Below are 27,780 nucleotides of genomic sequence, written 5' to 3'. Positions count from 1 at the left end.
CCAGTGTCATTATGATGCTCTCACCTCTCCACTCCATCTCTATGACCTCCTCTTCCACCGCTTTCCACCTCACTCACCCTGTTTCAGCTCCCTGGGCTCCCTGCCTTGCACTGCTTCTGCATAGGAACACTTGCCCTGGCTGTCTCCTCTGCCTGGAGAGTTCTTCCCACATGGATCTACATGGCTCACTCCCTCACCTCCTCAGGTCTTTACTCAACAGTATCCTCCGCAGAGTGAGGCTTTCAACCCAAGCTATTTAAATTTGCAAGTCCTCCTAACCCTACTGTCCTCCTAGTCCCTCTTTTTTGTTTCTCTGCATAACCATTAATGCCTCTGACAATACTATATGCTCTATTTTGTTTCCTGCCTGTCTCAATTAATACTGATATTTCTGTAATCACATAGATTTGTAGCTGACTACTTTCATCTTCTGTTTAACTGTAGCCCTCTCTCCACATGGCCGTCTGGTTTTCCCAATCACCTCTTTCAATGGCCACTTGTGTTGACAATAACTTACTTCCCAATCCCCTCATCCTATGGGGCATGCAGGTTGTTCCTCTTTTGATTTACAGTTCTATAGGAAGGCCAAACCCAACTGGAAATACCTTCTTCCTTTCCTCCACATACTTTACCCAGTTCTCAGCAGAATTTTGAGAAAATTCTAGATTATCATTCCAGGATATTTAAGGTATGGGCAGAGAAAGTGAAAGCCACAAGGAGACTAAGAAGACAGAGCCAGAGGCAAAGAAACCCCAGGAGAACATAATATCAAGGAAGCCAAGTGAGGAGCAAGGCTGAGGAAGGAGGGACAAATTTACTGGCAGACATGTATATCCTGGAGAGCCATCAGATGAGGAAAAGACTGAATGAACCAGTGACCATCGCTCCTTCCAGCCTGGAGAATCTCTAACATCCACACATACCATAGGAACCTGTCTTTGTTACTTGCATTATAAGCAGTGATTCCGGGGTAGCTGCAAGAAAGCAAGCTTATAATAAGCTTTTTGACTAGAGATTATAGCACTAGAGATGTTCATCTGAGGACTGTGTAATAATGCTAGTAGTTCCCAGAAAGTGGTCAGAGGCTTCGAAGCTAGCAAGCCTCTCCATAATGCATGAGATTTCTCCATCTTGGAGTAAATGCCCAGGATGGTAGTAAAATACATTTAAAATGCTAGATAGGAGAAGAGCTTGGGAGTGTGTCCCTTTCTTTTTGGTGGTTTTGCCTCTCTGAATGGTGGCTGGCACAAAGGTGGAGCTCAACAATGTCTGTTGAGTGGGTGAATGAGTTCCTAACCAGTGACAGTAAGCTTGTTCCCAGTGGACGGCATGGCAGGAGACAGCACAGTGGACAATAAGGCTCCTGGGCTGCCTGTGTGGCTTTGGACAACTTACTTGCCACCTTCATAAGCGAGTCTCTTCATCTGTAAAGTAGGGATAATTATAGTAGCTATCTACCAGACTATTATGAAGACTTAGCATTTATTAAGTACTTACAAAGGGCCTGGCACCTAGAAGGTACTCAATAATTGGGGGCTACTATATTAGAAGAGGAGGACGAAGAGGAGGAGCTTTGTTAGAAAATTTTTGATCTATTAATATCATCCTCTTGCCTGAAAAACAAATGAACCCCGAATGTGTCTGAGGCCCACATTTGTTGCAAAGGACCTCCTACTGAGATAGTGTTTTGATGTTAGGACTTGTGGGTTCACAGCCACTAGGCATATTCTCTCTCCTGTGAGTTCAAACTGGGGACCAATGGTGAGAAGTTGGCCTGAGAGAACAGAGAGGCAGATGCAATGCCCTGGGACAATAGCCCCTGGGGGCCAGGACCATTTAAAGAATATGCATACTTAAGTCTCACAGGACTTTGAAGGGGGAGCCCTTCTGAACATCATCTGAGGCAGGGATAGGAGTGAACTGCCTTTTAGCCTTTTAACTGTCAAGCTCCATCTCCACAGCCTGCAGGACATTACTCAGAACCTGCCTATAAGAAGCTACTCATTTCCCTTGAGGCTTCCTGGCACTTCCCAGCCTGTTCCACTGCCAGGCACCCCTCCTTAATTATTAGTGAACTTGTTCTCTAGGCTCCACGCATCCCTGAGTGAGGGGAATTTTGCCTGAAGGAGGCTCAAGTGTGGGGAGCGGGGTAGGGGTGCATGCTTACCCCTTGAGCCCTGGGCTCTAAACACTCCTCTGATTGACATGCTGGAGGCAAAAGGCCATGGGGCTCAGCTTGGATATAAAATGCTGAACTATCCTTGGCACTACGGCAGCAGGGGGCCTAATTTCACTCACTAACATACTTAATTTCACACAATTCCTTTTTCATTAAGCATTCCTGCTGCCCAAACCCTTGGGCCCATGTTACTTTTACTTATGGCCCTGGAATAATTTAAATTCATTTGGGTGAATTAATATTTAAATCTAAGAAGACTCATGCAGACATTTGACCATGGAGGAAGTGATTCACAATGCCCAGTGAGAAGCTACTATATGGGTCAGAAAAGTCAGTTTTCTGAAAATAATTTGCATTTCAGATTCATAGAGCTTTTAGTACTTGAAGTTACCTCCAAACTCCAAATTCATTCATTTCAAAATATAGAATCTAAGACCCACAGCAAATCAAGGGACTTAGCCCAAGTCATACTCCTAATAAGTAGCCAAGCTAGAACTTGAACCCAGGGCTTCCTGAATTAAAGCCAATCACTCTTAAGTTACAGCCTGTGACTCTCCTAGTGCCAAGCTAAAAGCAGTTCCACTCAGACATTGAGAATTTTAATTTGGGGGTAGAGGAAAGCAACAAACACTATTTTTCTATCCATTAAAAAATTGATTTTTAAAATCCATTTAAAAAATACCTGTTGCACAGTCACAGATGAAAGCCTATTTCAGTGTTAAGAAATTACTTCACTGAATTATCACAAAAATTTTGATAGGGTATACTTGAGACATAGCTTTGTTAACAAAAAAGGAGGGGGCTGGTTCTGCCCTACCATTGTAGGGTAAACATACCTGCAATATTTTTTTAATATTTCCTATTGTGGGGATTCCAATTTGATACAAATATGCAGACCTTAATTAAATAAAGCCATGATTCTTCTTCAAACAGCTGCTCTCAAATTACTTTTCTCCTTAGAAAACCATTTCAGGCCTGGCGTGGTGGCTCATGCCTGTAATCCCAGCACTTTGGGAGACCCAGGTAGGAGGATCATAAGGTCAGGAGCTTGAGACCAGCCTGGCCAATATGGTGAAACCCCATCTCTACTAAAAATACAAAAATTAGCCAGGCGTGGTGGCGTGTGCCTGTAATTCCAGCTACTTGGGAGGCTGAGGCAGAAGAATCGCTTGAACCCAGGAGGTAGGGGTTGCAGTGAGCCAAGATCACACCACTGCACTCCAGCCTGGGCGACAGAGCAAGACTCCATCTCAAAAAAAAAAAAAAAAAGATGGAAAGAAAAACATTTCAAATCCTTTTATTTCATGGGCCATTTTCAACAGAAAGGGAAATTTTCTGACTAAAATAGTCCCTGGGCATAGTCCTAGACAAGTAAAAGTGATGTTCATCACTCGAATGTGCCCACATGTGGGCCTGTGAGCAAGTCAGCCAGGCTCTGACCACGGCAGAGCCCTCATTACTATCTACTCCCAGCATCATCTATGACGCCAGGCTTTTTCAGCAGCTGGACCCTCAAAGACCATTGTATTATGTAGGCATCTGTGAGTGTGCTTGGGTTAAGGTCTGGGAAAAAAAAAGGAAGAAACACAAGCAAATGGTTGGGTAGAACTGCTGGAGGACTATTGGGTGGGCCTGCTTTGCTAGAGTACAGGGTGTATGAAAACTGTGGAATATCATAAGAAGGTATGACAGCCTAGCTTTGGAGTCTAGACTTTATCTTGGTATTATGAGGAATACACCACAAGTATCTGAAGACAGAAGTGACCATGATATGACCCAAACTTCATGAGGTCAGAGAATAGAGTTGAAGACTAAAAGAGCAAGATGGATCTGACATCCACTAGAGAAGGATCTGCAGAACTGCAGTGATCCTTGGTGACAGCCAGAAGAGTCAAGGGTGCAAGAGTGGGAATACTGGGTAAGGATATGACACAGTGAGGGTGGGAGGGATGGTGAGGCCAGCTTGAGGGATCCAGTAACCCACTAACAGCAGTCCCTCTCTATGGGGGGAATTCAGCTTTGAAGTTCTTAAGGAAAATTAGGAAGATATTCATCTGTGAGACATATGCAAGGAAATGAAGGACAAAGTTTCAGGGCTAGATGCACTAACTTGAGGTCAGAGGGAAGAATGGGAACGGCCAAAAACCTGGAAAGCTGCAGCCCTTAAGGAGTGGGCAGAGTTAGAAAAGCAGCAAAGAAAGCTGAGGAGGAGCAATGGGAGGGGCAGGAGGTGCCAAAGAAAGCAGGCCATCATGTCTGATGAACAGGGCCGAGGGACTGCCAGAAGAGGCTATCGGTGTTAGCCTCTAGGGAGTGTGTGGTCACTGAGCTGGAATTGTTTCACTCACTGACCAGCTGGTGATTCTTTTACCACGTGAATCCCTCTAAAAATACAGGTTAAGTGTAGCATTGTTCCACAACAAAGCTCTCCCAGGTCTGAGTAGTCATAAGACTCTTTGATGACATAAAATATTCAAGAGTCTTTTCTAACTGATTTGAGCCCAATTTTATTTCCTGGAGAGCCAGAAGAGTATAGCAGTCAAGAACAGATCTCCTGCTTCCTAGCAGGGCACATTACAACCATCTGAGCCACTGTCTCATTAGCTGTAAAAATAGGATAATAACAGAACGTACTTTATAAGATTGTTGCAAGGATTTAAGATAATACATATATACATATGGCAGTGCCTAGCACATAGTAGGTGCTCAAATTGAAACTGAATGGTTACGTTTTAATACAGGCATACCTCAAGGATATTGCAAGTTCAGTTTCAGACCACTACAACAAAACAAGTATCCCAATAAAGAAAGTTCCAGGAATTTTTTGGTTTCCCAGTGCACAGAAAAGTTGCATTTACACTATACTGTGGTCTATTAAACGTGCAATAGCATCATGTCTAAAAAAAGTGAGTACCATAATTTTAAAATTACTCTATTGCTAAAAAATGCTAACAATCATCTGAGCCTTCAACGAGGCATAATCTTTTTGCTGGCAGAGGGTCTTGGCTCAATGCTGATGGCCACTGACTGATCAGAATGGTAGTTGTTGAAGGTTAAAGTGGCCGTGGCAATTTCTTAAGACAATAAAGTTTGCTGCACCAATTAACTTTTCCTTTCACTAAAGATCTCTCTGTAGCATGCAATGCAGTTTAATAGCATTTGACCCAAAGTAGAACTTCTTTCAAAATTAAACTCAATACCCTCAAGGCTTGCTGCTCCTTTCTCAACTAAGTTTACAGAATATTCTAAATCCTTTGTCATCATTTTAACAAAGTTCACAGCATCTTCACCAGTAGACTCTGAAGAAACCATTTTCTTTGCTCATCCATAAGAACAATTCCTCATCCATTGAAGTTTTATCATGAAATTGCAGCAATTTAGTCACATCTTAGGCCCTACTTCTAATTCTAGTTCTCTTATTTCCATCACATCTGCAGTAACTTCCTCTACTAAAGTCTTGAACTTCTCAAAGTTATCCATGAAGGTTTGAATCAACTTCTTCCATTTAATGTTGATATTCTGACCTCCTACCATGATTCTCTAATGTTCTGAATGGCATCTAAAATGATAAATCCTTTCCAGTAGGTTTTCAATTTACTTTGCCCAGATCCATCAGAATAATCATTATCTATGGCAGCTATGGCCTTATGAAATGTATTTTTTTTAAATAATAAGACTTGAAAGTCAAAATTACTCCTTGATCCACAGGCTGCAAAATGGATACTACGTTAACAGGCATGAGAACAATGCTAATCTCCTGCACATCTGGATCAGAGCTCTTAAGTGACCACATGCATTGTCCATGAGCAGTAATATTGTGAAAGAAATATATTTTTTCTGAGCAGTAAGTCTCAACAGTAGGCTTAAAATATTCAATATGCCATGCTGTAAACAGATATGCTGTCATCCAGGCTTTTTTGTTTCATTTATAGAGCACAGGAAGAGTAGATTTAGCATAATTCTTAAGGGCCCTAGGAGTTTTGGAATGGTACATGAATACTGGCTTCAACTTAAAGTCACCAGCCGCAGTAGTCCCTAACAAGAGAGTCAGCCTGTCCTATGAAGCTTTGAAACCAGGCACTGATGTCTGCTCTATAGCTCTGAAAGTTCTAAATGGCATCTTCTTTCAAGATAAAGCTGTTTAATCTACATCAAAAATCTGTGGTTCACTGTAGCCACTGTTATCAATTATCTTAGCTAGATCTTCTGATAACTTGTTGCAGCTTCTACATCAGCACTTGGTGCTTCACCTTGTACTTTTATGTTATGGAGATGGCTTCTTTCCTCAAACCTTATGAACACACCTCTGCTAGCTTCAAACTTTTCTTTGGCAGCTTCCTTACCTCTCTCAGGCTTCATAGAATTAAAGAGAGTGAGGGTCTTCCTCTGGTTTGGGCATTGGTTTAAGGGAATGCCATAGCTGGTTTAATCAATCACTCATGAGTTCACTGGAGTAGTACTTTTAATTTCCTTCAGCAACTTGTTCTTCGCATTCAGAACTTAGATATCTGGCACAAAAGGCCTAGCTTTTGGCATATCTCAGCTTGTGATACACATTCCTCACTAACCTTAATCATTTCTAGCTTTTGATTTAAAGTGAGAAATGTGCAACTCTTCCTTTCACTTAAAAGCTTAGAAACCACTGTAGGATTATTAATTGGCCTAATATCAATATTGTTGAAATACTGGGAATAGGGAGGCCCAAGGGGAGGGAGAGACAGGGAAACAGCAGGTCAGTGGAGCAGTCAGAACACACAAAACATTTATTAAGTTTGCCATCTTATATGGGAGTGGTTCATGATACCCCCAATCAGTTACAACAGTAACATCAAAGATCACAAAGATCACTGGTCACAGACCAACCATAATGAATATAATAATGAAAAGGTTTGAAATATTGTGAGAATTACCAAAATATAACATAGAAACAAAAAGTGAGCACATGTTATTGGGAAAATGGCATCAATAGACTTTCCCAACACAAGGTTGCCACAAACCTTTAATTTGAAAAAAACACAGTACCTGTGAAGCACAATAAAGTGCAGTAAAACAAAGTATGCCGGTAATTTAAAATAATTTAAATAGTATTAGTAATAATTTAGTAATCAGTAAATGTGAAGGTATTGAATAGCATTATTCAATAGAAATATAAGGCAAGCAACAACTATGAGCTATATAGATAATTTTAAATTTTCTAAAAGCCATATTATAAAGACAAATAGGTGAAATTAACAATATACTTAACCTATCATATCTAAAATATTAATCACTGTAACATGTAACTGATGCAAAAAATTATTAATGAGATATTTTACATTCTTTTTTCATAGTAAGTGTTTGAAATCTGGTGTGTACCTTACAGCACATCTCAAACTGGACTAGGCACATTTCAAGTGCTCAGTATCCACATATGATTGGTGGCTATGGTATTGGACAGTACAGGTCTAGAAGGATACTCATCAACTATTAGCTCAGGGTACCTCACAGGGATGGCTTAGAGCAGCGGTCCCCAACACCTGGGCCGCCAACTGGTACCAGTCGGTGGCCTGTTAGGAATCGAGCTGAACAGCAGGAGGTAAGCGGTGGGCAAGCCAGCATTACTGCCTGAGCTCCAGCGCCTGTCAGATCAGCAGCGGCATTAGATTCTCATAGGAGCCCGAACCCTATTGTGAATTATGCATGTGAGGGATCTAGGTTGCCGTCCTATGAGAATCTCATGGCTGATGATCTGAGGTGGAATAGTTTCATCTGGAAACTATCCCACCCTCCACCCCCACTCCAACCCCAACCTGTGTTAAATTGTCTTCCATGAAACTGATCCCTGGTGCCAAACGGGCTGCTGGCTTAGAGGAAAGCTGGGGAAACTAGTAACATTTTGTTTATATACTTCTATATTGTTTAGTATGTAACAATGAGGACATATAGCTTTAAAATCCAGTAAGTTATGAAAGAGTAAGAAAAAATCTAATAACCCTAAACTAATGCTCATGACACAGGAATACAGAAGCATTCTAATCTGGGATTTAAAAACAAAACAAAATAAAAAACTGGGTTCTATGTCCAAAAAAAACCCATAGTTCTAGGTTATTGGGGCATTTCTGTAGAATTTGGGGCATGGAGCGGGGGGCCTTCAGAAAGCCCTTTACAATTCCTGGACCTCAGTTTCCCCATATTTAATTTAGGACTGATTGATTCTTTAAGGCCTCCCAGTTCTTAAAGTGTATAAGTGTCAGCAACTGTATTTCTCCTATATTCCCTCCAAGAACCTATCAACGAATGAGAACTCTCTCCTCACTTCCAGAGACAGTGTATTTGTAAGCGCAAGGCCAAGTCTCAAGAGTCTCCTGGGTCTAAATCTGTCTTTGAAAACACGTTTCTGTCTGCCTCTGGCTATCGACGGTCCCAGCTCCAAAGAGCTGATATTTACATTTGTACTCTGGTTCCCTCCATGGCCTCATGCGGTCACAAATGCCGAGAGAAATGAAAAATGAGCCTGGCCTTCTCCTCCCACAGGAATGATTTGGTCCGAATGCAAGGAAATCTGGGAGGAGGGGCCACGGGAGTACGTGCTGCACTTGTGGAACCTGCTAGATTTCGGGATGCTGTCCATCTTCGTGGCCTCCTTCACGGCACGCTTCATGGCCTTCCTGAAGGCCACGGAGGCGCAGCTGTACGTGGACCAGCACGTGCAGGACGACACGCTGCACAATGTCTCGCTTCCACCGGAAGTGGCATACTTCACCTACGGTGAGTCGGAGGGTGCTTCCCCTACTCCATTCTGGCGCTTCCGGGACGTGGGCCTGGTGCTTCACTGTGGCTGGTGAATTTGTAACGTCATTTGTAATCAAGTGGCCCATGAACTGTAACGCAGCTGACTTTGGCAGTTCCACGGTCAGTGCAGAGCATCCTTTCCACCTCAAAAAAACCCTTGGTCCTGGGAGTGTAGCCAGCAGAATAGAACGTGGAATTAGTGACTTTGAGAAATGAATCTTTTTGTGTTAAGGATGAGTTTGTTTCTGAAAGGCCCTTGGGAACATTTCTGTAGTTTGTTTGTTTTTAAGAAACGCCTTGTTTCTGATGTGCATCCAGGAGCACTGAAGGGATATGTATATGCGGAAGAATTTTCTTTCTATATTGGATCCCTGTGTTTTGTGCAAAAATAAATCCTGCTTTCCCAGTTATTGCTTGGTGGCAAGATACATTCTTAGAAGATACCTTAATTACCTTAATTCTTGCAAAACACAAAGCCTTACAGTTTGATGTAGTAGATTGAGACTTTAGGAATACTAATAATAGTTATGTTTATTGAGAACCTACTATGTGCCAGGAACTGTGTAGACATTTTATACGCACAATTCTAATTCTTGCAAATAGCCCGGCAAAAAAGGGTCCTTCTTTTGTCCCTATTTTAAACATGAAGAATCAGGTTTTTATAGCAGGGTTTATAATGTTTCCAGAAAATCCAGGCTTGCCTTGTATAGCAGGGACTCCTGGCCTGACATGATTTGAAAATCATGCTGAATAGCATAGTAGTTATGTCCCCAAGCTTTGGAGTAGAAGAGACCTGGATTCAAATCCTAGTTCAGTAGTTTACTGTGAGATCTTGTTTACTTAACTTTTCTGAGCTCTCTTTTCTCATACATAAAACAGAGATAATAATACCTATGTCAAAAAGTTTGTTTTGAGGGTTGAATAAAATAGTGTATGTGAAGCGCTTTGCACTCTGCTGTGAAAATAGTAAATGCTCACTTAATGGTAGCAGCTATTGTCTGCTTATTTTAACGTAAGTTATGTCTTACTACTACCTTTTTGGTCATTTTCTTGTTCAAACACTGTAATTTCTGTACTGAAACAGAAAGATGTTAAAGGTTGAAGGACCAGTAGATACTTATTAACAGTAAAAAGCAGCTGGACACTTAGTAGGCATTTGTTAATGGTAGCTGCAACATCTTGAAGGGATTGAGTGTTGAATGTCCCTGTTACATGAAGCCGGATGGCTCCGGGACCACAGAATCTTTGTGGTACGACACAACAATGATTCTGTGGTCAGATACAACAATGATCTGCAGAGGGTTGTTCGCTTAATGCAAAAGTTGAGTAACTGCCCATTTTCAGTGTAGATTATGTTACATGTAAATGTGGTAGGGAAATCTCCATTGAGAAATGAAGAGTCTTGTAGTATTACAAATCATCCACCCACCCACCCTGTGCCATTTTGGGGTTTGGCAAATTCAGACTTTCTTAAAGCAAAATAGCTTGGATATTATCCTCTCTGTCTTGTTCAGGGTTCATCAAGGAAGGATGAGAGAATATTGATACTGCATTATGTACTTTTCTTAGTGCCAGGATTCAGGCTGCAGTATTGTCCACTTCCGACTTCTGTTGCTTTATGGGTTGTATTAAGGTCTCACCCAACCCAAAGCATAGTACGTTGTTGCTCTTGTATTTGCGGTTCACGCTGTGCCCTTGGAAATCCTTTGGATTTCTGGCTTCACTTGTGCTCCAGTTACAGGGCAAGAGAGCCCTCTTGTGGCCAGCTGGACAGTGGATCCTTCCAACCTCTACAGCACCAAATGCGCAGATACCAATTTTTCAGGTTGTGATAGGGCAATTTTTCTCTTGGAAATAGCTCTAAGGAGAAAACCCCTTTGTCCAAATCATCACAGTGCTGTTCATTCTACGCTCATCACAACTCTTTACAAGTCAGTTGAAATATAATATTTTTCAATATAAGTCCTGACCGAGTCACCAGGATCTGACAACAGCTAAATCTATCTGAGTAGATTATAAGAGTGTCTTGTTATTGTGACTGAGGTTTAAGATGGTGAGCTAGAGGCTGCAGAAACAAAGAATTCCTTTTTTGCCTTCTGTTTAACGGGTGAAGTTATGTCTTATTTTATCTTATCCAAATATTTATCTATAGAAAATGACAGATATATTGGAAAACATATAATTTATTCTGCTTGCTAGTCTTTCATGGATTTTTGAGGTATGACCTTGATGAGAACATAGAATCTGTAATGTTATTATATTTCCAAATGCAATTTAGAATCATTCCATGAAACTTTGTGGCCTGGCTTCCTTTACTAAAGGTTTCTTAACTGCTCTCTATTATTATAATTATTTAACAGAGCCTAGTTTTGAAAATAAAGAATAAAAGCCTTCCTCTTCAATCTCCCTTGGAATGCCACGAATTGCTATGTAATATCCTTGCTATCTGCATTTACCGGGCTCTGAAAAGGACCCCATACCCTAAATCCAATCTTAAAAATGGCAATAATGATATCTACTCTACAGGGCTGTTGTGAAAATTACAGCTAATGTAAGTGTAAGTGCTAATTTAGGTTTCTCAATGTTTCTCAATTAATGTTTCACTCGGCATTTCTCAATAGGGACACTATTAGCTTTTCCAGCAGGGCAGTTTTCATTGTACAGATCTGTCTGGGGCACTGCAGGACATTAGCATCCCAGTAATACTCCTGTTCAGTCACTGTGACAACCAGAGACACCCCCACACATCCTCCATGAGAGAAGTGCTGCCCTCACTTGAGAATCACTGATATGTAATAGACAGCTGATTCATGATAGATGCTGCTCCTTGTACCATTAGAACTGCAATAGGAACACTTTGCAGGTTTGCTCTGCTGCAGAAATACCCATAAGAGAGCTCAGGCCCTTGTGGTCACAGTGACCACAAGCAGAGCCTTCCCAGCTCAGGATTAGTCCTAGGACCCTTGCCTACTTGGAACAGGGCTGTCGTGGCAAACCCGCCTGACTGGTCACAACTTTTGGGGCCTTAGCTTAAGGAGCAAATATCCCAGCACACAGTACCTGAGGAACAAAACCCAAGAGTATTTTCTCAGGCAAGATCCTTTAGATTCCTGGTCCCCATGTGAGCTTATTTGTTCTGACCTGTGTCTGGTCTAAACTTGTGGTTAAAAGTTTATTCAGTCATTTGACAAACATTTAGCTGTACCTGCTGTGTACCAGACCCTGTGCTGAGCACTTTACATATATGATTTCATTTCATCCTCTCTACAGTCCTGTGAGATGGATATTATCCATAATTTAGAGATGAGGAAAATAAAGCTCAAAAGGTTAGTTAGTTAGTTGTCTCTCAGAGTCATGTGGCCAGTAGGTGGATGGGCCACATTCAGCCTCAGGGCTGTCTGACTCCAAGTCCATGCTCTTGCCCATCTCTCTCCTCACACTGCCTCCCCAGTGAGTGGGACAGTTCCTGAGCATAGAGCTAAACACTGGTGAGGGAGACAGAATAGCAAGTGGCCTGGTGAGTGCCAAGACATGGAGGGTGTACAGGATACAATGGGAGCACAGACGGAAACTGGGAACCTGCCCAGCCCATGGTGGGGGTGAGGGGGATCACAGAAGGCTTCCTGAAAGAGGTGATGCCTGAGCAGAGTCTTAGAGGAGGATTAGGAATGAATCATACTTCGAAGTGAGAGAAGAGTGTTCCAGGCAGATGGTCCAGCACATTCCAAGAGGGAGGGTGGCAACTTCTGGATACTGGGATTAATTTAAGGACAAGGACAAGAATGGCAAAAGATGCAGTTGGAGACCTCTAAAGATGCCTAACTGGTTTCTCTTCTAGAATAGATCCTGTGGCCTAGTGAGTAACCCAGATTGTTTTCTTTTAGCCAGGGACAAGTGGTGGCCTTCAGACCCTCAGATCATATCGGAAGGGCTCTATGCGATAGCCGTCGTGCTGAGCTTCTCTCGCATTGCATACATCCTGCCAGCCAACGAGAGTTTTGGGCCCCTGCAGATCTCGCTAGGGAGAACTGTGAAAGATATCTTCAAGTTCATGGTCATTTTCATCATGGTATTTGTGGCCTTCATGATTGGGATGTTCAACCTGTACTCTTACTACCGAGGTGCCAAATACAACCCAGCGTTTACAACGTGAGTATCTGAGGGCTTTCCCCTGAGGTTCTCCCAGGGCTTCCTGGGAATCCTTGGGAGTCTCCTGAAGGTGGCTTCTTGCAGAGACTGTTGTTTCCTTGCTATCTCTCAAGGTTAAAGGCAACTTTATTCAAAGGTGGCTTAAAGTTCAGTTTCTGGAGTTGAACAGAAGAGTTGAGTTCAATCCTCACTTTGCCACTTACATTCCGTGTGACCAAGAGCATATTCCCATTTAGAAAAAAAAAAAATCACATGTAGGAATGCTACGTTTTCTAGGATTTGACATTTTCAGCAATCAGGAATTACTGTATTTCATAAATGGAAAGACCACTACTAAAAACAGAATGCCATTAATAGAATGGTGTCTTTTGTTTCCAAAGTTGATATACTAGAGTGACGTGAAAATAATAATAAAAGTGAGAGATTTTGTGGTAAACTTTGGGGGTAAAGTTAGGACTGCAATCCATGAGTTATCTCAGGGTAAACAATGCAGCAGCAAGCATGCTGGCGAGTATTCTTGGGGCAAAGGGGAAATGGGTTAACATCTCTAAGACTTCATTTTCTCATTTTTAAAATGGTGATAATAATAGTACCTTCTTCATAGAGATTGTGCAAGGATTCAGTGAGATGATGTAACTCACGTAGTAAACTCTCAATATGTGGTAAAAAAAATATTATTACTATTATTATTGTCTTAGCCTGTGTTACCTAGAAAACAGAACTCTGGGTAAAAGTTGCATGCTAACACTTTATTAGAGCGAGGGAGTTGCAATCTAAGGGAAATAAGACTGAAGGAAAAAGGAAAGTGAAGAATGGGAAGAGGGGAAGCAAGTACAAGGTGTTGCTGCATGAGAGGTGTGTGAAGTGAGGATGGGGAAAGCAAATCCAGGCAGCTCCCTGGCCACCGTCCACCAGAATACACAGCCTGGGCATGATGGACCTCTCCAGGGGGACTATCTGGAAAGACCACATCTCAGAATAGCCCATCAGGCTGAGAAACAGAGAATTTATCATCCAGATCAGTCCCATCTGCTGTCTCTCATTAGTCACTGCATAGGACATTAACTCACCTACACTTCCAGGGCAGCCCTGGGGAAGCCATATCCACACAGCATGGGCAGCAGGTCTGTGAGCGGTTGCAGGTCACAGCTCTCCATGCCTGGCTGGGCAAGCCAGGTCTTGTGTGTGGGCACCCAGCAAGTCCTGCAGCATCATGTGCCTCTGCAGCAGGAAGGAAAGCCCATGTGAGAGAGGCAGGAGGCATGCAGCCTGAGCATGAGGCAAGACACTGAAATTGGGGTCCAGAAGTAGCTGCTAGGGGTGCTCCAGAAAGCAGGCAGAGTAACACAATGGCATGCACATCCCCCACCGTGGAAGTGGTGATGGAGCTCTCTAAGCCTGTGTCCACAAAGATCCAAAGCTCCTCCCCTGGGGATGGGGGCGGGGCAGGATGCCAGATAGTCTCCTGGAGGGCCAGCCATCAGTAGCACCGAGATGGGTCTAGTGGAAGAGTGTGGAAGACCTGAATATACTTCCTGACACAGGCATATACTGGCTGGTGAACTTAAGTCATTTGATTTATCTGAGTCTCTGTGTCTTCGTCTTTAAAATGAAAATAAGATTTCCTACCTTACTCACAAATACCTTTATGGATAAATGAGGATGTTTACATAAAGTGCCTGAAACACTTTATGTAACGGAAAGTGTTACTTTCTGTTTCACTTTATGAAACAGAAGTGTTTCCAGTCTATGTCCTGCCCCAGACCCACTCAGCTCCAGAACTTCTTGCCTTCACCAAGCTCTTGCCCAAAATCTTGAAAGGAGGATAGTCAGGTTTTCAGCCTTGTGGAATGCCAGCACAGCAGCCAGGATCAACGGGGCTAAGCACTTCCTGACACTTGTCCCCAGGAAGCCCTGAGTGGCCTAGAATGTCAGTTTTCCAGCTAGTAGAAATGGCTCTGAGCCCTGCCCCTCAGACTCCCTGAGCAATTTCCAGGTTGCAGCAGGGCCTCATCTTACTCTTCTGGAGAAATCACCCATTAAGGTGAGATACTTGTCTCTGAGAACCAAGTACAATGGATTCTGTGCCACTGAGCTCAGAATTATGGACTGCACTGCCCCACCCAGCTGAAACTACCCAAAAGAGTGGGACTCTGGTGCTGCTGAACCACAGAAGCTGTTACTCCCTGAAGCAAAGTAGTTTGTGTGTCACAGAGAATAGGTGCCAGGCCCAGTGCTGAGAAATGCACCTGAGAGGTGCTTGGCTCTGCTCCTCAGCCCACAGGCTATGTTGGAGCCTTGGTACCCCATGGACCGACAGTCTAGGTTTCAGTCTGAGCTCGGCCTCTTACTGACTTTGTGGCCTTGGGCAAGTGCTTAAATCCCTTGGGCCTCAATTTTCCCAGCTCCGAAATGAGAATACTAAGAGAGCCAACTTCACAGGATTGTTATAAGGATCCAATAAGAAGAAATATGATCAAATGCAATGCTTGGCATAAAGTGAGCCTTCAATAAATAGTAATGATGATAATGGAGATGGTGAATAATTTATCCTCAGGGAAGAATAAATTGCAAGAAAAGACACCTGAGTACTGAATTGGTCTATAGCGCCCTTTCTGGTGGACAGCTTACACACTGTCCACCAGCACAGGCCAAGCACATTGTTGAATCAGCTGGACCTCTTTATATCACTCCAATACTTAGTGATTAACTGCTGAAGGAATAGAATAAGTTTCAATCACCCAAAAGCAAATTTGCTCTAGATCCACTATAGGTAAAACTAAATGTATCCACTCCACATGGGATGCGTTGCTACTGAACATGGAGAGGATGTCAGCCGACAAACGAAGGCTCTTACTTTCTGTGATCAGACCCTGGTGTCCCTCCTGTGTTTCTAGCCTAGCATGGTGCCTTGCAAAGGTTGTTTGCTCATTAAATGCTTTATGAACAAGAATGAGGGAATAAACAGGAGAAAGGAAGCCAGAGTCAAAGTAGTCAAATAAACAGTAGACTGGGCATTTGACAGTGTGGACTTCTGTCCTGCTCCTACTGCCCAGAGTGTTCAGTGCAATCCCTCTTCCCTCCTCTACAGAGAGCCTGTGTCACCAGCCCACAGTCCCTCACTCCCTCAGAAGATCAGTGCCATGACACACAGAAAAATGACAAAGGGGCCAGGCCTGGTGGCTCATGTCTATAATCCCAACACTGGGAGGCTGAGGTGGGAGGATCCCCAAGAGTTTGAGACCAGCCTGGCCAATATAGTGAAACCTCATTAAAGAAGAAAGAAGGAGGAGAAGGAGTAAGAGGAAGGAAATAAGGAAGTGAGGGAAGGAGAGAGGGAGGGGAGGGGAGGGGAGGGCGAAAGAGAGAGAGAGAGAGATTATGACTTTAGAGTAGGGCTGACCTAGCCACAATTCTCAACTAGATGCAGCACAGCTAATCCATACAGGGAGGAAGGCAGGTGGCTTGGGTTGGGGTCTTTGGGATTAGGAAGAGTCATGGGGAAAGGCAAACTGAATGAAGATTTCCTAGACACAAGGGACCCAACCAAGAGGACCCCAGGCCTTCTAGGATAGGGAAGAGGAGAAAGGGTGGGGAGGCGGCAAGCACAGTGAAGAAAGCACAGGAGATTTATCGCCTTGGCAGTTCCTGAAATGGGATGTGTAGCTGTGAATAGGATTTGATTGAACAGGAAAACAGTCAATAGAGCAGTGAAGTGGAGAGAGAAAAGAATGGATTTTTGTAAATGTCATCTTTTACCTTTTGACTGCTCTCTGGAGCATGTCACCCCCAAGAGATCTTCTTTGTTAATTAAAAAAAAAAAAGCCATGTGAGAATAAATGAGACTCGTGTCTTAGGATACTCAAAGCTGTTCTGAGTGCCAGCCATGCTGATGATGAAGTCAAACAGCCTCACCAGGTGAATGTTTGCTCCGGAGCAGCCCATCCCCAGGCCGCCCTGCCCAGCTCATAATCTTCCCTTTGACCCACCCACAGGTGAGTGGCCTGTTCTCTGTGGAATTTTGAGCTTGTAGGGTAAGGCAGGAGTCTATAGAACTCGGCATCTGTTTCTATAGACTTGGCAGACCCAATCCTACAGAAGGGAAATTTGGGTTGGAGCACACTGCAGGTATCCCCCCAGCCCCACTTTTGACCTCCCCCCAACCCCATTGCTGCCATGTCCAAGGGCAGTTGGAATCTCTAAAGACTGTTCAGGAGTCCACTTCGAAAGTCAGCTGTTAGGAACCTACAGGGAGCTTTTTCATATGAGCTCTGCTCACCCTAGGGGTGCAGTCCCAGGCCAGCTCACAAAAACCAGTCTTACCATGTTGTAGCACTGTCCCAAGGGGAAGAGGTAGGGCAGGCACTCTAAGACAAAGGGAAAGAAAAGAAGAAAGACTTCTCTACCAACTGCAGCCCCCAATCCTCAACCAAGCCCTGCCCTATCGCCCAGAGTATTCCAGTTCTAAAATCACATACCGCCTCCCTCCAGCCACTCCCAGATTCTCATTTTCTCCATCTGGCAGACCTCAATGAAGAGGCTAGAAGAAAATTGATGGATTAAATTGGTTTAGCCCAAGGTGTGAATAAATACACAGTATGAGCAGCCTTAACAGATCAGTGGTTCTCAAACCACATCAGAGTCACCTGGGGAGGTGGCTAAATGTGGGACTTCCCAGGCTCTTCCTCTTAGAGAGTGTAATTACAGTAGTTCTGGGTAGGACCCAGAAATCAGCACTAACAAGCCCCTGGAAGATTCTGGTACAGATGGTCTAAGATCACAGTATGAGAAATGCTAATCTGATCCAACCTCATCATTGCACCAATATGGAGATGGAAGTCACTCTCAGCTCTGTGTACTTCCAAAACAAGGAGCTTGTTAACTTAAGTGAGTGTCTTAGTGGGATTTCAGGCTCTATGCAGGCAATTTTTTTTAAGCACAAGCTACTGAAGAGGTAGCCAGAGCCAGTGGGAGCAAGCCCCAAAGTCAGATCCTATGAATAGTTCCTAATTTTTCAGCCTCCTTCCACTTCAGAACCAAGAATTTTCTCAAAGGTCTGGGTTGTTTTTCATAGCCACTTCTGTGTCCAGTGCTGGCCTGAGGGGAGGAGCATGGGTCACTAGTTGGTGAGCTGGGGCCTGTCTGGGCATGACAGATAGTACACCTGCTGGCAACTCATTATCTCCAAGCCACTTCTATTAGAAACTGAAAATGACCACAGGCGAGGAAAGGAAAAGTGTTCAGACAAGGTTTATGCTCTCAGAGTACAAAATCGAAGTATCCCAAGACATGGGTAAGGAAGTGGAGAGAAAAATCGCCTGAGAACACACTTCCTTTAATAAAGTCTTTAAGAAAAGTTCTCAGTTCAAACTGTTAGGAATTTTGTGATTGGAGACATATTTTTAACCTTATCATAAAAGTCAGTAGACAAATAGGATTCGCTTTTTGGAGGTTTGTTTTATAGCCAACTTTGCTGAAATGCACATATTCCATAAAGTGAAGACTTTCTGCTTATGTTGTATGGAACTCCTGGGGTCCCAGCACTCTTGTTACAGGGTTAGAAAAAGAGCAATAAAAGGTCCATGGCTCATAGATGAAATACAGCTGAGTGACAATACATAGAAAAAGGGTGTCTAGGCTGGGCGCGGTGGCTCACACCTATAATCCCAGCACTTTGGGAGGCCAAGGCAGGTGGATCACTTGAGGTCAGGAGTTTGAGACCAGCCTGGCCAACATGGCAAAACCGCATCTCTACTAAAAGTACAAAAATTAGCCGGGTGTGGTGGCTCGCACCTGTTTTCCCAGCTACTTGGAAGATTGAGGCAGGAGAATCACTTGAACCTGTGAGGCGGAGGTTGCAGTAAGCCGAGATTGTGCCACTGCACTGCAGCCTGGGTGACAGAGTGAAACTACGTCCAAAAAAAAAAAGGGGGGGGAGGGAAGGAAGGAAGGAAGGAAGGAAGGAAGGAAGGAAGGAAGGAAGGAAGGAAGGAAGGAAAAGGGTGCCTTTCGGAAGGAAGGAAGGAAGGAAGGAAAAGGGTGCCTTTCTCATACCCTAGCTGGTGACTGTGATGGGACAGCTACACAGAGAATAGGAGGGGCCGGAGACAATGAGGTGGTCCGGAGTAGGAAGTGAAGGGTGCTCTAACACAACCCATGGTGGGCCCCTGTCTCCCCTTTGGGTGAACCTGGCCTTCCAGACTCAATCCTGATTGGAGACTAAATGGGGGTTCTGTTTCTCAAAAGATCATCTCAGCCCATCTTTTCTATAGGCTGTTGTGAAGTCAGCTTCATAACATAGCTGGGTTGAGAGTTTTCTAATCAAAATAATACCTCTATTAAGGTTGTTCTGTCTCCCCAGGAATCATTTTAATGGAAGTAGCTTCAGCAATGCTAGGCAAAATTAGAAACTTCTATTTTCCGTGACACTTATGGGAAATTTCCATACTTTATAAGGGAGGGATTCAGGAGGCAATGATTCAGCCCCACCCAGCTTGTCCTTGCCATAGAGAAGCCAGATTCCCCTTCCAGCTATGGGAACTGCAGCTGAGGGAGAGGATCCTTAAGACTCTGCCCACACAGCCCCACCCACCACGGACTGTCCCAGCTTGGAGGCTGAGCTTCACGTACTCGGCTTAGAGCTGAAATTGAGGCTTCAGATGATCCTTTTGGAGTCAGTAAAGAGCAGGAATAATAATAATAAATATCAAATTGTTGACCAACTCATGAAAAATATGCACCTGCTTTCTCATTTAATCCACAGTGGAATAACAAAAATACTATTACAGGAAACTGAGGCTCAGAGAGGTACCAGACTTGCCCAAGATCATAGAGCCAATGAGAGAATCTGAATCCAAATCCGCATGACTCCAAGCCCATCCTCCACCTTAGGCCTAAAATTTCCATCACTCACACTAGGGCCTACACTTTGAGATGGATGCTAAGACTCTAAGAGTTGAGTTGCTCTCCTATAGTAGTCAATTCTGAAGAAGAGCATACTGACTCAGATTTTGATTACCATTGAGAACCTGCTGATTCTACATATCTCAGCTCTAATATGCAGACTGTGATTCTCCCCTGGATAAAGCAAGTTTCTGTTCCAAAGTGAGCTCCCTCATTTGACAAACATGTATGGAGCAACTACTCTATGCCAAGTGGTGTTTGTTCCTGAGGCCCTAGAGATTAATAAGACAATTCTGACCCCAGGAAACTTGTGAATGAGTGGAGATTCTGCAGGGGGCGGAAAGCAAACAGCTACAATCCTGTATGATCATCATCAAAGGGTACTTGAGTAGCACAGGGAGGAGGAAGCACTGAGCCCTGCCTGGCAGTCAGAGAAGGCTTCCTGGAAGGGGTGGCTCTAAACAGAGAGTTTGGGAGGATGACTGGAAGGGCACTCTGGCCTGTGCAAGGCATTTTTGGAGAGCTTCACATAGGAAGACATTTGGGTAGATGGCAGAAGATTAAATCAGAGCATCAGATGGGAGCTAGATTGTGAAGCACTTCATAAGTCCTGACAGAATGTTAGAGTCTCCGCTAAGGCCTTTGTAAAAGGAGGAAGATGTAATTGGGTCTGCTTTCAGGAAGAGTGCTGTGGCACCTGCATGAAGGGTGGGTTGGAAGGGATGAGAGTGGAGGCCCAAGCTGGGATTCTACTGTGAGCAAAAGCAGATATGGTCCCTCCCCTCATGAAACTTGCAGACTGGTTGAGAAGATAGATGTTAATCAAATAACCACAGGAATGAGGGCATGTTTACAAATTGAGAAAATGTTCTGAAAGACAGGAATGTGAAAGAAAAGCAGCTACAAAAGTTGCTGAGCCAGATCCCCTGGGAGGCTCTGGCAGGAGCCCTGTGAGAGAGGGTGCACTGCTACATGCAGGGAGTAGTGGGATGGAGAAGCAGGGCAAGGGGTAGAGTGGCAAGCTCTGGCTGCAAAGGGGATCCTGCTGAGGCTGCCCAGGCCGAAATACATCGTAAAACTCACCAGAACCAATGATATATTGAGAGAAACCCAGGGAGAGGTCACCCTGAGGCACCCTAGGAGCTTGGCCTACTGCCAGTTTCCCTGTGCAGAGTGTGCTGAATGTGTTTGCAGGCGGGGAACAAGGAATGGCATCAGCCTACTGGGCTTTGTGAAGGACCCGTTTTTCCCAGGATCCTGGGTCAGTGTTGAAATATGGGCATCTGTGATCCAGAGGCTCCACAGGCTGTTTCACCATCAGACTTTATTACACTGTGAAAGTTACAATCTCCACCTTTCATGTTATAAATTCAAGTCAGGACCAGCTGGGCACGGTGGCCCACGCCTGTAAGCCCAACACTTTGGGAGGCCAAGGTGGGTGGATTGCTTGAGCCCAGGAATTCAAGACCAACCTGGACAACTGATTGAGACCCCATCTCAAAAATTAATTAATTAATTAATGCAAGTTAGGTGTAGGGTGTTTCGGGGGATAAGAGAGCTTACTGCATCCACTTTCAGGTGGAGAAACCAGCACAGAAAAGTTCTAAGGCTTAATGGAGAAGGCAGCTGAGATCAGTGTGGGGCCCAGGTCAGGCTCGGAGAGGCTGGGGACCTGGAAGTGAATTTTATGTGTCAAAAAAGATCATTTTGGTCTAATATAAGGTCTTTTTCTTTGTATAACTCTCCAACAAGTGATAAAAATATAGATCTTTTCCTGGACTACTTTAGAAGAAGAATTGTTACAACGACACTCTACTATCATAAAATGTTTATGGATACATTCTTCTCATGTTTATTTGTGACCTGGATTCTAAAAGCCTGGGACCTGTGAGCCCCTGGAACAGTCTGAGAGCCACCAAGTTTTGAGGAAAAAGACCTGATGACACACAGAAAATGTGCTCCTGAGGATGCTGGCTTCACAGCACCCTCTCAAGCACTGCCCGGGGCCCTCCATCTGCTTCTCAGGCTGACGGTCACTGGGGAGAGGGTCCCACCTCTTTATGCACTAAAATTCAGTTCTAGGATGATAACATGGTTTAAGCTGCCATTTCTCAAAGTGACAGTGGCAGGAAACTGCAGTGTCCAGGGTTAGCTCTAGATGTTACCAGCAGGGGCAGGTCTGAGGCAAGCTGGGTAAGGCCAAGTGCCAGATCACCTTCTGCCTCAGTTTCCTAGCATTCCATCGTCCATTGACAAAAATGTTCACTGACCCCTCCCTCCCAACTACAAGCTGGACACTATTCTGAGTACTGAGGACAGAGTGACGAAGGAGGTCAGCAGGCCCTGTCAGCACGGAGCTCACATTTCAGAGGGAAAAGAGGCAAAAAGATAAACAAATAGGCAAGTAAGATAGTTATAGATTAAGTGCTGGGAGCTAGAGAAGTAAGACACTGTACAGAAGAGTCATGAGGGAGGGCCTCCTTCAGACAGGTCGTCAAAGAAGGTCTCGTGGAGCGCATGCTGACTGAGCCTGAAGCCTCAATGAGAAAATGAGGAGGAGCAGCCAGGTACAGAGAGAGGGGAAGGCATTCCAAGAAAGAGCTCAGCCAGTGCACCCAGGCAGAGTGCAGTGAGTGAAGGGAGAGCCAGCCTCGGGCTCCAGGAGGCGGGAGGAACCAGACTACCCAGGGCCTCGAGGGCCTGTGCTGGGTGATGATGGGCTTTGTCAGCTACAGGGAAAGCCACTAACAGAGAGGCGCAGGATCTGATTTCTGTTTTCCCAGGGTTTTTCTAAGAATTAATCTCAGTGCTCCATAGTCTTTCAGTCAGATACTGGAGCCTATTGCAGTTGATGCAGATTGTGTAAAAAACGAATACTAGTAATAAAATTAGTAACAATTGAGCAATTAGTATGTGCCAGGCAGTAATTTATGCATTTCACAAGCATTCCATTAACTCATTCAATCCTCACAACAATTCTATGAAGTGGAGATTACTGTTTTCCCATTTTACAGCCAGGAACAAAGCAGCACAGAGAGATGAGGCTATTTGGCCAAAAACATATACTCAAACCAGTTTTGCCTGGAGTCAGAACTTACATGTCGATTGTTTCATCATCATCTGGACTCAACACTAGGCTCAGGGAACAGGAAGTCAAAATGTGCGTTAGGGATTCATTCGTTCGTTCATTCAGCTGACTTTGAATTTGTTGAATGCCTCCCATGTGCCAGGCTCTGATGATGTTTGCAGTTTCGAAGATGAAGAAAACACAGCTTCTTCCCTCCAAGAGTTCCCAGGCTGCATGGGGTACAGTGAAACCCCTCAGTATAAATAAATCTAGGCTGCACAGGCTTTACATATTCCAGTTCTTTGGCATCAGTTCTGTGGCCCCAGACTCTTCTACTTCTAGACTGTCTAAATCAAACTCCTTGTTTAGGACCCAAGGTAGAACTCAGAGGTGATTCGGAGGACAGAACTTTGCAGGGCCAAGGAAGGGATGAGTTCAGACTTTCTCAGACATTTAACCATCCTCAAACCTGGTCCAGCTGCTTTCAGTCTCTGGGTCTGGGCATTAGAGAAACACAGCCTCTGAGAAGATCTTTATCCATTCCAAACACCTTCCTCCATCAGCCCAGCTTGGATGACAGGTGAGCATTATTCTCCTTCAGCAGAACTCTAGCAGAGTGCCAGCTATTGTCTGCTGAGCCTGGGAAACAGCCTTTTTCAATTAAAGGCTGATCCTCCTGCTTAATTTTAGCCTGCTGTATGCTGATTTGAGTAGGTAACTGAACTGAACTGAACTATTCTGTGGTAGGGGCTAGGAGTCCTGGCAGTGGGGAAGAGAGATGACATTCTGAAGAAGCAGCAATTTTCCTGTCACCCCGAACCCTCTCCTTGTTGATCAGTTTGTTCTCTGAGGCCCGTATACAACTGCCTCTTCAGGCAACCTGTTATTAAAGTTCTGTTATCCAGCCGAGACAGACCTGGTGGAGAACTGATTATCTCGTCCCTGCTGTCTGCATGACAAATCAGCCCCAACCTTCCCACACACCCGCACTCCCACCCAGAGAAGGGTAAATCGTGGCCTATTCAACATCACTCACGGGCACTTTTCCTCCTTTACTTCATTAGGAGTGCTTCTTATGCTGGGGTGGCCTATTGACTAACTTCAGTCCCTTCCCTGCAGGCCCAGAGTCAAATATAAAAAGACAGCATGGGCTGGAATAATCAGAAAGAGTATTTGCATGAAATCAAGGGCCTGTGATGATCTTTGAAGATTAGAAGAAAAACGAGGCTTGTTCAGAAAACAAGCAGCTGAATTATTGACTCCATTCAGCCCTGTGTGGAAGCACCTGAGGGGCTGAGGGGCTGTATGTATGCTGGGAAGGGCAGAGGCAAACAGAGCCTCCCTGCTTACAGTCTCATAGCATTCTTTTATCTCACTGGGCTTGCTTTTAGACTGGGACCTCCAAAAGGACAGAAACACGTTTGATCTGGGCACCTGTGTATCCTCATCACCTGGTACGGTGCCTGGCACATAGTTCAATAAATAAATATATGAATCAAAATAATAGCTGCTATTTATTGGACTTTGTATTTCACATAGGTTGCCTATTTAATCTTCATGTCAACTGAACAATAGAAGCATCATTATGCCAATTTCATAGTTGGGTAAACTGAGACTCAAACAGGCTTTGTACCATGCCCAAACTCATAGAGCCACTACAAGGTGTTGCTGAGATTTGAACCCAGGCATGCACCCTGGATCTTCTCACTCCTCCAGCTCTGTGTCATCTCCTGCGATTGACACAGTTGAAGGAATCTGTGGCAAGCTCTATAGCTAGCTAGGGTGGATGGAAAGAGGATGTAGAGCCAGTAGTTGCCATTCCTATCAGTAAAGAACGTCAAATCTAGTCTTAAGACCAGCTAGTTCACAGTGGGGCTTTCTGTGAGACAAGTAGCTTTATGGCAAATAGTAACTAGCCTAATTCCAAGATATTTTCTTCCTGAAAGCAAGCCCCATTTCTCCCAAATGACTGGCTTTCCACCCCATGCCCTGGGTTCCAGAGCTCATGAAAATTGTGGATGATGATTAACATATAACTCAGAGAGCCTCATAACCTCATGGGGCATTAGGGCCAGCTCCAATACTTGAGCCCTTGGGATAAGTGATTTACTATTGACTCATTCGAATGCCAGCCTTCTCTTTAAGAATATATTACTATGGGTGCCCAAGGTCAAAGCAACACAAGTCTTCTCCCACTCAGGGTAGTGAGGTCAAGTTTCATTTATTTCCTGCCACATGTTAAGTTGGAAGACGACACTAGCATGGCATCTTAAGTTCATTGTAGAGCTCTAATCACCATAAAAAGCATCAAGTTTTCACTGAAATTTTTTTCCTTTTTTTCCTACCAGGATGTCTGTCATTTTCATATTGATTTATCAGCTCTTTGTGTAAGGATATCATCCATTATTTGTCTTACGTTTGCAAATACCAATTCTTTTCTCAGTCTTTTGCCTTATGTTTTTACGTATTATGTTTTTCATGTGTACAAGTAAAGTTTTGTTTGGTCAAATCTCTCAAACTTTGTAGTTTCTGAAACTTCCCCCAGCCCAGAATTATGTAATAAATTCTCACCAATACTTTATTCTAGTGTTTTTACCGTGTAATTTTTTTTTAACATTTAACTCTTCAATTCCATTCCGAAGTTATTTAGTTATATGGTTTGAATTATGGATAAAATATTGTATTGCTTACAGTTTAGCCCAGATAACTGGACATAACTCGGTCCATAAGGTGCCCTCTAATAACAAAAACAAAAACAGCAACAGAATTAGTCTATTCAGTTAGTCCTCTTATCTTCATGACAAGAACATGTGGGTACAAATGAAAGACCCAAGAGCCTCAAATGGTGAATCTAGCCATATTGGGTGAGTCAAACCAATAGGCCCACCTTTCTTTAAATGAAGATTTTATTACCTCATTCATTTTGCCCCACGAAAAGAGAAAGCAAGGGCCATAGATGTTCTCCCTTAACAGCTTAGAAGAGATCATTAGAAATGCATAGTTTAGGGCCAGGCACGGTGGCTAACGCCTGTAATCCCAGCACCTTGGGAGGCCGAGGTGGGCAGATCACGAGGTCAGGAGTTCAAGACCAGCCTAGCCAACATGGTGAAACCCCGTCTCTACTAAAAATACAAAAATTAGCTGGGCACGGTGGTGCGCGCCTGTAATCCCAGCTACCCTGAAGGCTGAGGCAGGAGAATCACTTAAACCCAGGAGGTGGAGGTTGCAGTGAGCCAAGATCGTGCCACTTGCACTCCAGCCTGGGCGACAAGAGTGAAACTCTGTCTCAGAAAAAAAAGAAAAAAAAAAGAAAAGAAAAATGCATAGTTTGTCTAAGACCCCGTCCTGCCCAGATGAGTGCAGCTGGTTTTTGCTCTGGGGGCGTGGCTCCCACTCTGGCAGTCCCAGTGAGTTTGGGCCTTTTGTAGAGCCTCCTGGAGAAATGGCCAAATCCAAGTCCAGGAGTTACTCCTTAAACCACAGAATAGAAATAAAACAGATGCGCAGTACTGAAGATTGTCTGGAAGATAGACAACACACTGAACATATCAGCATTCCAGGCCAGGTTAATTATCCTGAGCTGCGGGGGTCAGGTAAAGGAGGGACTAAGGCAAAGCCTCTAGATTTATAAATACTACCTTGCTGGAACACATACTGCTTAATAAGCCAGGCGTGTTTCTTCAGATTATTGATACAGAATACCTAAGAGAAGGCACCAAGGATAAATCAGGGCTCAGTGGCAAAATTTATGGCAAGATGCAAATGAGAAAAAAATGGAAGCTGAATGTAGGCCCACTTTCCCTAATCAAAATTCAGAGAGTTTTCCCTGGATGTGTTCTGTAATTGCTCACTTCATTTGTGTCAGCCAAAGGTTTCTGGGTTGTTCCAAGGTAAGAAAGGGAAGATGAATTTGGGTAAAGCCTCTCTCTCTGGCAAGTTTGATCCATTCCTTTGTTGGTCCCTGGCAAGTGTATAATCCTAGATCATCCCTTGTCTGCCCACCCTCCCCCTCAGACACTGTGTTCTCCAGTTTTCACCTGATCCTGCCAGGGAGGGAGCAACTCTAAGAGAGATCACGGCCTACTGTCTCCTTCCAGTTTGGAATTTAGGGTTCATCTGGTGGTTTTGAAATCTGTCACTGTTCCCTTCCACAAGTGTGATAACTGAAAGATTGCTTCATAATGGGACACAGTACTGCAGTGAATCATGACACAGGGTGGATGATATCTTTTTCACACAAAATGCTGCATCTCACATGAGGAAAACAGTTCTCCCCCTTTCCAGAATAGCACCAGGAGCTGGAGCTCTGCAATAATGGCTTAATACCCTGTTGTTGCTTATAAACCCCCAACAAAATTATTTCTCGCTAATGCTAAAATGAATTGTTTCAAAATCACAGTTTTAAAAGAAACTAAAAACAAACACTGACAATACAATCCCACTTCAATTATCAGTTTTTCAGACTCTGAAGAGTGTGCATAGGGAATGAGCCAAACAGCTGGGTAGACACACACACATGCACACCCACACACAGATACACATACACCCCCACACAATCACACTTGGGAGAGCTGTAAATTCATGCGAGTCAAGTGTTGGATTTTTAGCCCAAGTGACGAGTACCAGTATTTTTGTACATCTTGTCAAATAAATACCAATCCTTGAGAAATGCTGATATTTTTAAAGATCTAGCTAATCCTGGCCATTTGTG

The 27,780-nt window shown here is 43.9% G+C and overlaps 1 protein-coding gene across 4 annotated transcripts in view; it reads left to right on the top strand.

The window, feature by feature from the left end:
• TRPC7 (transient receptor potential cation channel subfamily C member 7) overlaps positions 1-27,780 on the top strand; it is a 152,716-nt gene that overhangs the window by 104,713 nt on the left and 20,223 nt on the right. For all 4 annotated transcript variants that reach the window (XM_032155975.1, XM_032155974.1, XM_032155973.1 and 1 more), the window contains 2 exons: positions 8,693-8,926; positions 12,835-13,099. In XM_032155975.1, the coding sequence (XP_032011866.1) occupies positions 8,693-8,926; positions 12,835-13,099 (499 nt within the window). The remainder of the gene's footprint in view (positions 1-8,692; positions 8,927-12,834; positions 13,100-27,780) is intronic.

This window comes from Hylobates moloch, unplaced genomic scaffold, assembly GCF_009828535.3.
Source record: "Hylobates moloch isolate HMO894 unplaced genomic scaffold, HMol_V3 SCAFFOLD_6, whole genome shotgun sequence".
Classification (NCBI taxonomy): domain Eukaryota; kingdom Metazoa; phylum Chordata; class Mammalia; order Primates; family Hylobatidae; genus Hylobates; species Hylobates moloch.
Note: the sequence above shows the minus strand (reverse complement) of the source record. Positions and strands in the feature narration are given on the sequence as shown.